The 17,514-nt window shown below is 30.4% G+C and overlaps 1 protein-coding gene and 1 long non-coding RNA gene across 2 annotated transcripts; both read right to left on the bottom strand.

Annotated features, from left to right (window-relative positions):
- Positions 1 to 8,494: 8,494 nt before the first annotated feature.
- Positions 8,495 to 9,763, bottom strand: LOC120080169 (F-box protein PP2-B13-like). Its single transcript, XM_039034742.2, has 3 exons — positions 9,413 to 9,763; positions 9,182 to 9,300; positions 8,495 to 9,102 (listed from the first exon to the last, which is right to left on the bottom strand). Exons 1-3 carry the CDS (start codon positions 9,683 to 9,685, stop codon positions 8,598 to 8,600), a joined length of 897 nt encoding a protein of 298 aa, XP_038890670.2. The 5' UTR covers positions 9,686 to 9,763; the 3' UTR covers positions 8,495 to 8,597.
- A 4,849-nt stretch (positions 9,764 to 14,612) lies between these two features.
- On the bottom strand, positions 14,613 to 15,656 carry LOC150035705 (uncharacterized). Its single transcript, XR_016530353.1, has 3 exons — positions 15,475 to 15,656; positions 14,999 to 15,370; positions 14,613 to 14,832 (listed from the first exon to the last, which is right to left on the bottom strand). It is a non-coding gene; the product is annotated as an uncharacterized LOC150035705 (long non-coding RNA).
- Positions 15,657 to 17,514: the final 1,858 nt, after the last annotated feature.

Below are 17,514 nucleotides of genomic sequence, written 5' to 3'. Positions count from 1 at the left end.
CGGATAGATCTCACAGAGGCTATCGCGTAAAAGTGTTTTACAAAACGATAGCATAAAGAGCATACATGATCAAGTGTTGGTGTTCTAATTCCATTCGAGTTTGAGAATACCAAGGTAACTCTTGTGTTCGTGTTATAATTCCATTCGAGTTTGAGGATCAAGTTGGACCCAATAATGATTGAGGTTTCTTCAGTTCGTGTTGTTGGCTATTCTGATCATTACGTTTGAGTACTTCGTTGGATGTGTTGGAGATTGGTCGAGGGATACTTGAAAAAAGGTCTTCAAAGGTTTGCATACTCTATCCCTTGTCCATTCTTTTAAAGAAGCATGCTGTAATTTATAGTATATGCATAATCGTTTTCATTTAGAATGTAATTGTTATGTGTTCTTTCCTAATGGGATTTGGAACGACCCACTTTCGCTCCCAAGATCTCTAAGTTTAGATTTCCTTCACTTTTCAATTGCTACCATATTTTATATCACCAATGTAAAAGACTTGTTGTGCTTGGATAGCAAAGATGAAAGGCTCATAAACATACCAAAAGTGCGATGTATTGACTGATTTGTATCCTAAATCTACATGTGTCCTATTACATTTTGTTGTTGTCTGTGTCAAACCATCTACACTTGAATATAAAAACATGTCTTCTGTTTGCATATTGAAAATCTAATATTTCGTCTATGACACATAGAAATTGTTATCCACACTTCCGTTCCCACTGATCTCCCCGGCCACTAGGACTTCACTATTTTGTGTAGCTCAACTATTATCACATTCTACAATGTGAAATCATACCTCATTAACAATGCATCCATTGTAAGAGCGCACCTCAAACGAAGGTCCCATTGTAAGTGAAAAGAAATCATCGGAGAGATCTTCTCTCTCGCGCCATTATAGAACCAGATAATTAATTATACATTAAAAATGACTACAAAAAATTAATCATCTCTTAACTTCTAATACTATGTATACCTGAGATACGAACCAATCGAAAAATTTGTGTTAATGTATTATATAAGTCAGAGGCGCTTTGAGCTTCACGACGAATTAACCCCAAGTGTTTCCTAGAAATTCGATCATTTGAAAGTTATATCAAAGAATTTATCCTAGAAATTAGAAATTTAGTTTGAAATGTACTTGCGATAATCTGTTAATTTCTTTATAACTATTGAGAATGTATCAATGTGCAATATGTTTTTCCTCCGCTGATATCACTTCAGAATTTGGGGTTGTCCAGCACATGTGTTGGTGCAAAATCCTAAAAAGTTGGAACACCGTTCAAAAGTATGTCTATTTGTAGGCTACCCAAAAGAAACTAAAGGTGGTTTCTTTTATGATCCTCAAGAAGATAAAGTATTTATATCGACAAATGCAACCTTCCTGGGGAAAATTATAGAAAGAACCATCAACCTCGCAGTAAGCTAGTAATAGAAGAAATGCCCAAAGAAACAATAAATGTATCAACAAGAGTTATGATCGAACAGGTCCTTCAACAAAAGTTGTTAATAGAGCAGGTCTGTCAACAAGAGTTATTGATGAAACTGATACTTCACATCATTCTCAAGAGTTGAGAATGCCTCGTTGTAGTGGGAGGGTTGTGCAACAGCCTGACCGATACATGGGTTTAACTGAAACTCAAGTCATCATACCAGATGATGGTTTAGAGGATTCGTTGTCTTTTAATCAAGCAATGAACAATGTGGATAAAGACTAATGTATTAAAGCCATGGACCTTGAAATGGAATCTATGTATTTCAATTCTATCTGGGATCTTGTAGATCAACCGGAAGGGGTAAAACCCATCAATTACAAATGGATCTACAAGAGAAAACGAGACCAAGCTGGTAAGGTACAGACCTACAAAGCTAGACTTGTGGCAAAAGGGTTTACCAAAAGAGAGGGGTTAGATTTTGAAGAAACCTTCTCTCTAGTTGTCATGATAAATTCTATCAGAATACTCTTATCCATAACCACATTTTATGATTATGAAATATAGCAAATGGATGTCAAGACAGCTTTTCTAAATGGCTATCTTGAAGAGAGTATCTATATGTCTCAACCAGAAAGGTTTATAAAATAGGGTCAAGGACAAAAAATTTGCAAGCTAAATCGATCCATTTATGGATTAAAACAAGCTTCTAGATCCTAGAATATGAGATTTGATGTTGCGATCAAATCTTATAGCTTTGAAAAAAATATTGATGAACCATGTGTCTACAAGAAAATAGTCAACAAAACTATCGCTTTTCTGGTGTTGTATGTTGATGATATTCTACTCATTGGGAATGAGGTAGAATATCTAGCTGATGTTAAGAGATGGTTGGCTTCACAATTCCATATGAAAGATTTGGGAGAAGCACAGTATGTTCTTGGAATCCAAATAGTTCGGAATTGCAAGAATAGAACATTGGCATTATCTCAAGCATCTTATATAGACAAGATGTTGTCTAGGTATAAAATGCAAAATTCCAAGAAAGGATCTTTACCTTTCAGGCATGGAATTCACTTGTCTAAGGAGCAGAGTCCTAAGACACCTCAAGAGGTTGAGGAGATGAATCGAATTTCATATGCATCTGCAATTAGGAGTTTGATTTATGCAATGTTGCGTACACGTCCCGACATATGCTATGCCATAGGAATTATCAGTAGATTTCAGTCCAATCCTGATCATGACCATTGGACTGCTGTTAAAAATATTCTCAAGTATCTTCGAAAAACGAGAGATTATATGCTCGTGTATGGTTCTAAGGATCTGATTCTTACTGGATACACTAATTCTGACTTTCAGACCAATATTGATTCGAGGAAATCAACTTTGGGATCAGTATTCACTCTGAATGGAGGAGCAGTTGTGTGGAGAAGCATCAAGCAGAGTTGTATTGCGAACTCCACAATGGAAGTTGAGTATGTAGCTGCAAGCGAAGCAGAAAAAGAAGCAGTATGGCTCAAAAAGTTCCTGAAAAATCTGGAAGTAGTTCCTAACATGCACCTGCCTGTCACTCTCTATTGTGACAACGGTGGAGCAATTGCAAATTCAAAGGAACCATAAAGTCATAAAAGGAGAAAGCATATCGAACGGAAGTACCATCTCATCAGGGAGATTGTACACAGAGGAGACGCCATTGTCACTCAGATTGCTTCTCAAGAAAATTTAGCTGATCCATTTACGAAGGCCCTCTCGGTTAAAGTGTTCGAGGGTCACCTAGTAGGACTAGGTCTACGAGTTTTGTATCACTAAGGCAAGTGAGAGAATTTAATGGATATTGTAATGTCCTAGTTTATTGTATTTGTACATTTTATTCTCTCCATGTAAACTCAACATTGTATATATTTGTATCTATTGATCCACTGGATTTTTAGTCCAAATGGGAGTATTGTTAGGTTTTATATCCTAAAACTCGCAGTTTGTAAAATGATAAACATTTTCTATTATCAATATACTTGTTATTGATCTCATAAATTGTATGAAAGTCTAAATCCAATAAACTAAGACCCATGACTATTGTATGACTACTTGAACTTTATATGGAGACATAAGAGTGGATCGGGTTCGAGTAAATAGTCAAAATGATCTATGGTACATGAATGAAGTTGAGTACCTTATTCTAGTAACACCATTGGATGTGGTCTACTATGTAGTTGTTACAAAGAGTTGTAAAGTGCTATATACGACGTGATCCTAATTCGTACATGTTATGACATGAGGAGTGGGGGCTTCCTATTCAATGAGTTTGCATAAGATCAGGACCAAAAATAAGTTACTCTTACTTTATAACTTTGTTTACTGTTTAAGATTGGCTATTTCACCTAGATGACCTAGGTAACTCAATCTTAATCCTGAGCTAACTATGAACTCCTGTTTATTCGGGATTGCCCTTAGATTTGCATAATTGAGGGTTGGCTCAACAGCACCTGCTCAATAAGACTCTCATTTCAGGGGTAAGACCAGATAGATAGCTGGGGACATAGGGTGCAAGACGGAGTTCACCCCTACCCGATTTAGGGATAGGAGAAAGTTTTTTCTCTCAAGTACTAAATCTAAGTCTTGAAAAAGAGGCCCCACCCTCTCACTAGGGTGAGGGAGTTTGGTTTGGTGATTGGATCACAAACCAGTTGTTCATTAGACGATCAATAGGGACTTGAGAAATAAGACGTAATCTCGGAGGTAAAACAGATATTTGACCCAGCCGTTATTACGAACAATCTGTGAAGGGTCGACTTGTTGATTATAGTTAAATTATGTGGACATAATATATCTACGGTGAGGGGAGTGCAACTATGGGATTTAGTGGAATGACCCATTAGTTAACGAATGGAGATTAATTTGGTCTAATGAGTTTAGCTAATTAATCTTGGATCGTTGGAGCCCATGATCTGTAGGTCTGCAAGGTCCCCTACTAGTTTGTAACGGACTAGCTCTAGAATAGCGTGATAGGTTAATTTGAAATGTTCAAATTAGAATTAAGGGAATTAGTAATTATATGAGATATAATTATGTTTAATTTTAGAATTAAACGGAATAGGAGAATTTATATATTTAAATGTGATTTAAATATATAAAGATGGATATGTGTTAAAATTAATTTAATATTTGATATTAAATTAATTAAGTTTTATTTAATAATTAATTTATGAAATTAATTAATTTTTCTTTTTTGAAATCAAATAGATTTTTTAAATCAAAATTTGATTTTTAAATAAAATTGAAAAATTGGAAAACTAAAACACAAAATGGAAAAAGGGTTTTTCCATTATCCATCTTTGAACTAGCTGACATATGAAACAATATATTTGCCTTGTTTTTTTCCAAGCATTAGCTGCAACTCATGCAGCTCTTCTATTTGCATGTTGGTTTGCAATATAATGAGAAGAATGGAGTGAAAATCGGGCATGCAATCTACAAAATTTTGAGAGAAAATTCAGTTTGAAGAAAGGTTCTTCAACAAAGGTTGCTGCAGTGAGCTTTTCTCCTTCATCCCTTGATTCAAGCTTGTTTTGAGTCTCACAACTCAATCTAGAGCATCAAGAGAATAGTGGGGAAGATCTTGAGGTGGTCTACGATATGATATGGAGAAGATTGCAGCTAGAGAAGGGGCTTTGAAGAAGTACTACAAGAAGTATGTCTTGAAACCCATTTTTCTGTAGAAGCATACTTTATATTATGCCAAAATTAGTGAATTTGAGTGTTTAGATGATCCTTGTGCTTCCGTTGCTGTTGATACAATCTTACACTTTATTCATCCTTAAAAATAAATCTTTTCTGACCAATTTTTAATCCAAAACAATATCTTGTATTAAAGGACAAAGTACAAAGACTTTATTAAGCATGAATCTTAATTAATTTAATAAACAATTCCAAGTTCGTTCAGAGAATTTAAAATTTTAAATAACCTCTAATAGGTGATTTGACTTGTGCATGCACAACATCCGTGGAATATAATTTATATCAAATACAACCCATTTTCTCATAGGTATACCACTTGTCAACTACCTCACAACATTCAAGTCAAATAATAAACCTCATACTCTAGGCAAAATTAACTAAGCATTAATTCAACCATCTCAACACACGTTTCCACCCAAATAATGACATTGTGATTTCCAGTAAAACACTTCATATGCCCCAAATTCATTAATTGTTCCTACCCTTTAGACTTTCCAAATCTCCAAATACTCGTCCATGACCTTTTTCTCATGAAAGATATATACACCCACATTCCCTACGACCCTTGTACTCTAAGTTAAACTTGTTGTAATCAAACACATCATGACATTTTCAATTCAATTTCAAAGTTCAACAATGCACCATAATTTTTCCTCCAACCACTGGCATTGCCTCTACCAACAACCTCCCACCATATTCAAACTCCCAAAACAATCAAAGAAAATTTTCAATCATAATATGTATATTCAATAACAATAACAATAACAAAATTAATATGTATATTCAATAACAATAACAATAATAATAACAAAATTAATATGTATATTCAAAACAATAACAAAACAAATATTTGATTTTAATTTTGATTATGCCACCAGAACAATCAAAGCAAACTTTCAATCAAAATATGTATATTCAACAACAATAACAATAACAAAATTAATATGTATATTCAAACAATAACAAAACAAATATTAGATTTTGATTTTGATTTTGATTATGTCACCAAAACAATCAAAATAAACTTTCAATCACAATATGTATATTCAATAACAATAACAATAACAAAATTAATATGTATATTCAATAACAATAACAATAACAAAATTAATATGTATATTCAAATAGTAACAAAATAAATACTGGATTTTGATTTTGATTATGCCACCAAAACAATCAAAGCAAACTTTCAATCACAATATGTATATTCAAGAACTAAAATTTGTTTACTTGCTATTTTTTTATCTTGTATTTTCCAAAAAACAAAGATGAGAGAAATATTTTAAGACGGAAAATTTTCAAATTACCTTTTAAGGATCTTCTATTAACGGCGAACGACGACAGTGGCGAACGATCGGGAGCGACGAATGATGGGAGCGACAATCGACTGCTAGGGTTTCAAATTGGGGAAGAAGAAAGGCAGTCAATCTGCCTTCTGCCCGATCTAGATTTTATAACAGAAGAAATGAACTACTGACGAATAAATAATCCGTCGGGAGTTATAGTAACTCCCAACGGGTAATGTCCCACCGTCAAGAGATTGAAACTAGAATTCTTCATAACTCCCGACGGGTCCCTTACGTCGTTGGGAGAGACCTTATCTCCCAATGGCGGATTTAAGCATCAGGAAACCCTCTTTTTTTTGTAGTGTAAAAAAATAACTCAACTATCTTGACGCTTATTAACTATCAAGTACATTGAGAAACTACTTGACGTTTTAAAATTGTCAAATTACATGACAGCATGAAAAAATCCAAAAATTTTGACCAATCTCCGTTTTTTTTTTCATTATTCTTGACATTTTTCATCAAAATTACATGTTACTTGACGTTTTTTCATAAAAACATCAAGTACTCAAAAGTTCCAAGCATCAAGAAAAGTCTTCTTTGTAGTAGTGTTTATATGATTTCATAGCACCAAAAATTTGTATAAGCACTTTACAAGCATACGACCTCTATAAGATCGTGCGAGTGCCTTGCAATAATCACACTATTTGATTTTATTTTGGTTACATCTCACTCTATACAATTCTATTTTATCTAAATGACCATTCATTTTTGTACATTTTTTCGTGCTCTATCCAACCATGCATATAAACATATAAACATCTTGACTTTTTAATGCACTTGAACTAAGCTAAATTGATCGAATTAGAAGTTTTTTTTCTTTTTTAATTGTTTTATGTGTAGGAAAGACAACTTATTTGACCAGTAAAGCCAAAAGACTATTTGGCCCTAATTTTGGATTACACAATATTGTTCTTATATATATGTATATATATTATTATCATGAAAACAAATGTCTAACATAGTAACCAAGCTTATGATTTAAGATGGTATTCAAATCAAACACTCAATCGTGCAGCTGATTTAAAGGGAATAAGAATTTCAAACTCAAACCACACTTGTTTATTAAAGTCATTTAGGTCAAGTAATTGATATCCAAATGAAATAAGTATTAACCTTTTAAATAATTCGAGAGTTTCTTTCTAGCTTGTAGTTTTGTGAGATTGTGATGTTGCAACATTTTAGTATCGCTCGACTCACTCAATAAATGTCTAGGGTGAAATCTCCTTCTTGTCCTTTCTCGAATAAAATAAGATGATTACCAAATGGGGCCTTAAAATAAATATTCAAAATATCACACAATGATTTCTTGAATTGTATTTAACGATTAAAAGAAAGATAGACTCTAGCGATCCTTCATCCTTCCTTCAATTAAAGCAAAACAGAGATAGAATTAGATCAATTCCCTCAACATTTTTTTTTTAATATTTATCATTGTTCCAACTATTCATGGAACATATGAAACAAATGAATAATCATCTGCCTTTCAAGAGGATTTCTTGAAAATCCTACACGATCCGATTCTTTCTTTTCTTTTCAATTAGCATATGGTCATATCTTCAATCTGATCCGTTCAAATCTTATTGTTGAAGAAAGAATAATGTATGTTTCTTTTGTCCCTTCCGAACGACCAAAAGATAAAGAATAGATAATATATTCAAGGTAATTATATATTTATAAATCATCTCAATTCATCCTATTTTATCAAATCCAAATATAATTTTAATTTTTAAAGATGAATAAGATATGGGCAGTTTCAATAAGATTTCATTTTTAAACAAAATTTTAATTTAATTAAATTAATAGCTTGGAATGATGGAGTAAATAGAGTAAATAGAATTAATATATGAGATGAGAGATTTTTTGAAGTGTTTTTGATCATCCATCGAACATTAAAGAGTAGGGTAAAGTGAAGACAAATAAATGAATGAAGGTATAATTTTGTTATTAGAAGATTGAAAAGAGAAAAGAAAAGAAAAGAAGTTAAAAAGGAGGTGTAGATTTGTAATGAATAAAAGAATGTTAATTAACAAGTAATTTAAAGTGAAAAAAATTGAAAATTGAGGGGTGAAAAGTATGAAGAGGATCAATATTTAGGCCTGACTTGAATGGCTTGAATAATAAGTCCAGATTTGAGTTGAAAGCCTTTGGTTTCCATGAAACTCATATTCACTTCTTCATCACTTTCTCCACTGAAAAACTCTCCCAATTCAATCTCCAACCAACCATCTTCCCTCTCTCTCAGAACCCTAATTTCCTTATAATTCTCTAAATTATTATTATTATAGGAAGTTAGTGCTAATTTTCTGGCTCTTTCCCTTCTGTTCCCATAAAACAGATACTCCAAATCTTGCTTCTTCTCATCTGATTTATGGTGTAACCAAACATAGGCTTCACGGATATTATTATTATTATTATTTCCCAATTGAAGAGAAAGTTGAGCTGGCATTAAATCCAATCCATAAGCTCTCTCTGAAATCTTCAACAAAAGATATGCTCCATACTTTGTGTTTGATGATACCATTTGGGTTCTGATTTTCCCTTTGATTTCCAGCCAACTCACTGTTCTAAGCTCCACCACTTCTGGGAATCTGCACATTTTTTTTATTTATTTAATCAAAGCTTAATATATTTAATTGGGAGAGTTACAAAAATAAAGAAGAAAAATACCTTGATTGAGGATGAGATTTCCAGCTCCAACAGAGTGGATCAGAGCTCCATGTGATACCCAACTCTCTTGCAGATAATGTGTAGCTAATTTTCCCCCCAAATCTATCCAACTCAAACCTCTATTCAAAATTAAAACATTTTATTATATATTATTATTCTTTTTTTATTTCAGTTCACTAACAAATTAATTGAACATCCCAAAATCTTACGGACTTCAAATTTTTTATTTACCTTTCTACCGCCGTCCAGCAGGATCGGACAACAGAGTCGCAAGAAAACCTCTCTCTTCGATTTCAACGGAGACTCGCCCGAGATATCAGACGCCGCCAGAATCTCCTCGTAGTTTTTCGGCAAAAATCTCCCCCACACCACGTCGGATTCCGCTGCCGATCGAAACACCGACGAGACCAGGGATAATTTCCCCACATCGGAGGGACTTGTAAGTGACAGAATTGTGGAAACACAGTCCTCCGGCAACACTCCGATGCTCCAAATTCCGGCCATTCTCTTTGCAATTTTTCTCTCTAATTTTTAAGTTGGGTCTGTTAAGAGATGGAATTTGGGAGTTGGGATTTTATAGCAATCACTTTCTCTCTCTACTTTCTCTCTCCTAAGTCATATTTTGGAAGTACTTTAATCTGGCACGTGTGAAGTGGGATTGGTGAATGTAAAAGAGAAGTGGGTTTTTGAGAGAGGGGAAAAGAAATTCCATGGAGCTTTTTATCAATCAAACCCATTGAGAACTTGAGATCTCCAAATTTGACCATCCTACGTGGATTTTTGTGGGATTTATATACCATCTACAAGAAGATTACCAAATTTTAAAAATTTATTTTGAAACATAGCAAATAATAATAATAAATAAATAAAAAGTTTTAAAATTAAGAAAATAGCAAGAAAATATTGTTTTTTTACATGTTTTCAAATGCAACTTAGAGTTGTTGTAGGATCAAACTTTCCATTTTTATATAGAGTAATATGCCGTTCAAGTTGCATTGATTTCCATGTACTTTTTTAATAATAACATTAAAAAATATTTTTTATAAAAAATAAAAACTTTCACTTAATAATTTAGGTGTATAATTCCATATGTATCCAAATATTTTTATTTTATAGATGCGTTCTCCCTCTATGATTTATTGGGTGAGGGATATTTATTTATAATTAATGAGTTTTGTAATGGGTATTTTGAAATAAATGTAATCATGGACTAAGGGAATGGAAGCAATGCACTTTGTTGATAGAATTACATATTTTCTTTTTATTTATTTATTTTGAGTATAATAAATAAATATGTGAATTTGAACTTCCAATTTGAAAATAAAGAAAGAAGGTATATGTCAATCGCTACAAAATTATTCTCAAATAAGGTCATATTTGCTATAGAGAAAATGTAATAAATTAAAGGTATTTGAAGGTGGGTTCTATTTGATTATGATCGTTATTGTTTACTTGTATTTTGTACTCGTACTGACATGTGGGACCCACTTATACATTTATAATAGAGAAATACAAACTGATTGATGATTGATGAACGGATGGTGATCAATTCAATTTTGTTTGAAGATTACGTAGGATTTACTAGCCAATATCATTATCGTTATCGTTATAGATACTATTACTATTACAAATTATGGATTTGTAACATTTTTTTTTTTTTTGTAATCATTATAATTTTAACTACATGATAAACATGACCTAAATTATTAATAAATGACACGCAAGTTATATTATACACCAATGATGTGATAAAGCCATTGATCAAAATTTGATTTTATTAAATACATGCAATAATGCATCACCTTTATGGATGTGACATTGAATATTTCAAAGGTGCATTTTATACTTCGCTCTTTGATGTCAAGTCGAGAAATTTGTGAATTTTTTCTTTTTAAATTGTAGCTCAATTAAGGATGAAAATATTTATCGATATGTTAATATATCTATAAATGAAAAAATGTGACATTGATATTCAATATCCATTAATATCTCAGGTATATTTTAAAAATGCTAATAAAACATATTCATATTGTCATCTATTTAGTCCATTATGAATAGAAATACTGTTAGAATATTCATAATTTAGTTTGGGTGTAAAAATACCTTAATTATTAATCTAAATAAATTTAACAAAATGACATTGTCAATCATGATCTATAGCCTACTAATATATATCTATCGCAGTCTATCACTGATAGACAATGACATTTTACTATACTTGAAAATATTTTTAACCGTTTATCATTTAAAACAATTATTCTAAATTCTAATTTTTTGACGTATAGAAATATCAGTTAATATTGATATTTTAATGTTTAATATCAACGTAGTTACAAGGATACTTAGTTGAAACCATCAAATATTATTTAAATCTCTTGATATGCCATATGTACTTAGATTATTTGCAAGATGTGTGACAAAAATTTGTGAAAAAAAATAAATGAAAAACCATTGTTGTTTGGATATATATATATACTTGAAATTAAATTTTGAACGAGTACAGATGTACTATTGATACACCAATACAATACTTAAAATAGATTTAGATCGTGAGTGATATATTATTGATACATTAAAAATGTACATAAAATAAATTTTTAATGGCTATTGATATACTATTGATACATATATATTATAGTTTAAATAAAAGTTGAGTGGTTGTTGATAAACTACTAATACACCAAATACTTAATATTGCATTTTGAGTTCGTTGTGATATACTATTAATACACTAATGATCTACTTACAATTCATTTTGAATTAATACTAATATATAATTGAAATGTCAATGTTATATTTTAAGTGTCATTTCTAAATAATATACTTCATGTTTGCTATATCAAAAATATCATTGATATGTTTTTTTCTCTCTAAATTAAGTATATCAATAAATTAATATATGAAATATGAAATTTTTGTTATACAATTGATCTACCAAATTAAATATAACTTATATACCATTAAAATCATATAAAAGTTTTGAAAATAAAACAAATTAACTAATATATAATTCATATTTAGTATACCAACAAACAAAATTAATGCATTTAACATATACCATCAACATCAAATTTGAATTAATCAAATGAAAATAACTCTATATCAAAATGAAATAAAAATAATATTTGCCATACTCAAAAAACAATGACGATCATAATATAATTAGGAGTCATTTGGTTTATAGTTTTATATATGCTTGAGAATAAATCATGTCGGGGAATAAGATGCCTGAAAATAGAATATTTGTGAATCAAAGATGATTATGTTTATCTGGGCATGTGAATGACTATCATAATTTTATGAACAAAAATTATGTTTGTATTTAATTTTTAAAATTAAGTATGAAAATATTATATAATTTTAATAGTTTAATTAATTAAACAATAAATATCATTCAATATATTGATAAAAACTAATTAGTTAAGAATCAATAATAATTTTAATTATAAATTTTTAAAAATCGAGTAATTTATAATTAAAATTAACCAATTAATATATTTAAGGAAAGTCATATTAATCATAATATAATACTTAATCATTTTATAATTATTAAGTTCAACATTAGTAATTAAGATTTTAAGAAAATATATCTTATTATATAAAACGTGAAAATTTAGATAAAAATATGATATAATAATAAATAATACTAAAAGAAAGTTTTGTAAATATGATACGTTAATAACAAGTGAATATATCACAATACATAATTTTTTTAAAAAAAATCACAATAAATGATTAATTGATTAGAAATAATCAATAATAATTATAGGTTAGAAATATCAAATTAAAATTAATCTCAATAAATAATTGATTAATTATTTAAAAAATAAAGTAATCAATTATTATTATTGAAAAATAAATTTGTGTACTATCTAAATTCAACTCATTTTAGTTTACTGATTAAATATGTTTAAGATATTGTTAGCTAATTAATTAATAATTTATGTAAAAAGGTAAATGTATTCATTCAATAAATTTTTATTTTAAAAATAAGTTAAGTAAATATTTTACTATATTATTATTGATTTATTAAAATAAACATTTTTATTGATTTTTTTAATTAATATTAGTTGATTAATTATGTTATAAATAAAATTATATATAAAATAAAAAACAAATGGATGAGAAAAAAAAAAAAAGAAAATCCATAACTTTGGAAGAGAATAGAAAACTCGGAAATGGGGATGATTGGGAATAGTTTATTACTCGACAAAGAGTTGAAAATTGTAAAACAAACAAGGAATTTGGATGTCTATGTCAATTTCCATGTAGAAAATTCTCCCACCAAATTACTTTTAAAGTCATGATATATAAGTTGTATAATCATTTAAATAAAGTATATTATTTTTTAACAAAATGATTTAAAATATATTGATCGGTTGATATAGATATATCAAATATAAAATATATTAAATATACCTGCTGATGCACAAATATAGATAAAATCATGATAATAAGAAAAAAATCAAGTTTAAATTTTTTGCTATCGTTGCAAATACCTAAGTTTTCTTTGCAACCCATTGCAATTTTGCTTAAAAAAGTTTCATTATGTCTAATTATATATATTTGTCCTTTGACACAATAAGTTTAGCACATATCCCATTAAATATCTAATTTTTATTTTTCAAAACTATTACACTCTACCACATCATTTTTTTAATTATACAATTAAGACATCCAATAATTGCCAAATTAAATACTAGCTAGAGATTACTTTAACCCATCACAATGCGTATTTCTTTGAAAGATTACGAACTAAAATAATAATTTAATTTTAAATATCAAGACTCGACCCTATGACTTTTTAGACATTTTGTTTTTATTCGCTAAAAAAATAATATATATGAAATAAACCTATTATTAATAAATACAAACAATAAAACAATGGTTATGCGTATAAACCAATTGTTTTTTTTTTTTAATTTCTAAAAATAAAAAATAAGGAAAATTATTTACACAAAATAGCTAAATTTAACATTTTTTTTTTTTATAAAAATTAATAGAAGTGTATTAGTGTCCACTACTACAGAAATTAGATTACTTGACGTTTTTCCAATGTCAAGTAAAGGGTTACTTGACACTTATAAAAGCATCAACTATTCGAGTGCCAAGTATAGTGTAATAACTTGACTCCGAAAAAACGTCAAGTAATATGCTTCTTAATACAATTTTTGTGTCAAGAAAGATAATGCACTTGACATTAGTAGTATGTCAAGTCTATTCAAGTGTCAAGTATAGTGTTATACTCTTTGACGTTTTTTATGTGTCAAGTATATGTCTTTTTATTTTCAAATTAAATGCCCCAATCGATATTGTCCTTTTCTACCTTGTATTCCAATAATACAATTACATCAAATAAATAAACATTATACATTTAAGATCTAACAACTCAATATATTCACTAAAAATCCATATGTTCAACTATGAACACTCCTCACAAATTACAACAATATTTCTCTTTCACATGTACATGTACAAAATAAAATCTCAACTATTGCTTTTGTATACAAAATTCAACTTTCAACAAACACAAAAGTGACAAATTGTTTAATAACCTCTCAACAAAGTACATTATTTAATCTATACATTGAACTTTGAAGTCTAAAGATCGAGAACTAAGGATCAGACAAGCCATGTTTAAACAAGTCAATCTGCAAAATAGAATAAAGAGCGATAACATCAAATTTCAAAATATATAAATAAGTGTTAAAATACAACAACATAATCTAACCTACGAAAAGTTCAATAATAATGGTTACAAAACGCAAATTCCAGCAACTATGTAACAATTCCAAAAAAGTTTCAAGACCTTAATACCTATCAAAATATCAAAACATCGTTAACTTTGTTGGACAGTGGCTCCAATCCCTTGAAATCTTTGAATTGAACATCAAAAATTGAAAACAACTCAATTATTAGACCAATACTTCAATGGATAACAAAGAACTATTAATACTAACCTCCAAACTTACCAAAACCTTGCCAAGATTGGTCTCAAACCTATTGGACAGTAACTTAACTCCTTCCAACACTTCAAAATCAATCTCATCATCAAACATTCAAACAAGCAAATCATTACCGAAGATGCTATATTAAAACCCAAATCACAAATTCATTCAAATACATCCAAAACACTTACCTGAAGTATTTGCTCAAATCGATGCTTCACTTGAGCCTCGTCCAACTTTCCTGAAAAGAAAACAAAAAAGGAACAAGAACACTCATACATTGATTTATTTGTCCAGTCTGAATATACATCAAACCAAATTTAATAACAAGTTACTAAAAGTTACCAAAAATTTCCAAAGTCAAAACCTTGCAACCCTGCACAACACGCTTCCAATCTTCAAACTCCACTACAACTTGAATCTATGACCCAAACATAATGGGTTTTTATCAGAACTAACCCAAAATCAAACAATAATCAAGATTATGCATATAAACCCACAAAATTACCAAACCTTACCCAAAACAAGGATTGAGGGCGTTCGGCTACAGATCTGGGGGGTTGGGGGCATTTAACTATAGATCTGGGCAGGGCTGAAGCGAAGGAAGCGTTCGGCTACAGATCTGGGCACGGCTGAAGCGACGGAAGTGATTGGGGGCGTTCAGCTACAAATCTAGGCGAGGTTGAAGACTTGCGAACGATGTGCACAGCTGGCCGGCTGGCGTGGCTAAGCAAACAACGAGGGAGAGGGCTGGCGCGACTGAGAAAATGATGGAATGAAAAACTCAATAATAGCGGCGCGAATGAAGGCGAGGGGAGAATTAAGGTTGACGACGGCTATGGCTCTCAGGCGCATAGAAGAAGAAAAAAAATTGGGGAGAAGGGGAAGGTCGTGAGTGAAATGGTGAAGAGAAGAGAAAGAGTTTTTAATTTGAGAGGGAAATGAAAATGGGAGAGGAAAATATTATTTTATTTGATAATTTTGGTAGGAGGAAAACCAAATTTGAGAGGGAAATGAAAATGGAAGAGGGGGGAAACAAAAATAAAGTCTATACACGATCGCTGAGTAAAAAATAAAGTCTCTACACGATTGCTTAGCTTTGCTACACGATCGCTGAGTAACACTAGACGATCGCCCACAAACACCCCGCAATCGCTTACCCAAAATTACACGGTCGCTTACAAAACATTACACGATCGCTTACCAGTTTCTATACGATCACCTACCAAATGCTATACGATCGCTTACCAAATGCTACACGATTGCTAAGTAACACTAGACGATCGCCCACAAATACCCTGCGATCGTTTATCTAGAACTACACGATCGCTTACAAAACATTACACCATCGTTTACCAGTTTCTATACGATCGCCTACCAAATGTTATATGGTTGTCTATCAAATGCCACACAATCACTTAGTAGAAGTAGACGATGAGCAGCATATAATTAGAGGCCTATCAAATATTTGAAATATTCTGTCAATCTCCGCTTTTTTAACCCTTTTTACTTAACATGAAAAAAATGTCAAGTAAGAGCTTATTCTTGACACGTGAAACGTGTCAAGTAAGATCTTATATTACTTGACACGAAAATCGTGTCAAGTAAAGGTTCGCGTGAAAATATCTAAAATATTCCGTCAATCTCCGCTTTTTTAACCCTTTTACTTGACATGAAAAAAAAAATGTAAAGCTTGACACGTGAAATGTGTCAAGTAAGACCTTATGTTACTTGACACGAAAATCGTGTCAAGTAAAGGTTCTCGTGAAAATATCCGAAATATTCCGTCAATCTTCGCTTTTTTAATATCCAAAATATTTCGTCAATCTCCGCTTTTTTAACCCTTTTATTTGACATTTTTTTTTCCAAAATCATATTACTTGACGTTTTTTACACAGAAACGTAAGTAATTAAAAATTACAAGTGTCAAGTAATGTAGATTTTGTAGTAGTAGTCTATAAGTGATAGAAACTGATAAAAGTCTATCATTGATACTATCAATAATAGAAACCGATACAAGTCTATCACTAATAAATGATAAAAACTAATAGACTTTTATCATTGATAGAGACTGATAGAAGTCTATCATTGATACTTTAGTGATGGAAACCAATATAAGTCTATTACGCTGATAAAAATCTATATGTGACTATCAACGTTTTTTTATTAATTCTATAAATAGTTTGACATTTTTTCTATTTATGAAAATCTTCCAATTTTCTCCTAGATTGAAGGTTTTGATGAACTTAAAAAAATCAAATAATAATTAAGAAATTGTTTATACAATTTTATTATTATTATTTATATTTTGTTATGATTAAATAATTGGCAACATTGATTAAAAAAAACTAGAAAAATTCAAATAAAAAAGGGCATATAGTTAGC

The sequence above is a fragment of the Benincasa hispida genome, chromosome 6, assembly GCF_027475165.1.
Source record: "Benincasa hispida cultivar pf3 chromosome 6, pf3_genome.v1.1, whole genome shotgun sequence".
NCBI classification, from domain to species: Eukaryota; Viridiplantae; Streptophyta; class Magnoliopsida; order Cucurbitales; family Cucurbitaceae; genus Benincasa; species Benincasa hispida.
The sequence above is the reverse complement of the archived record's forward strand: the minus strand, read 5'-3'. Positions and strand labels throughout refer to the sequence as shown.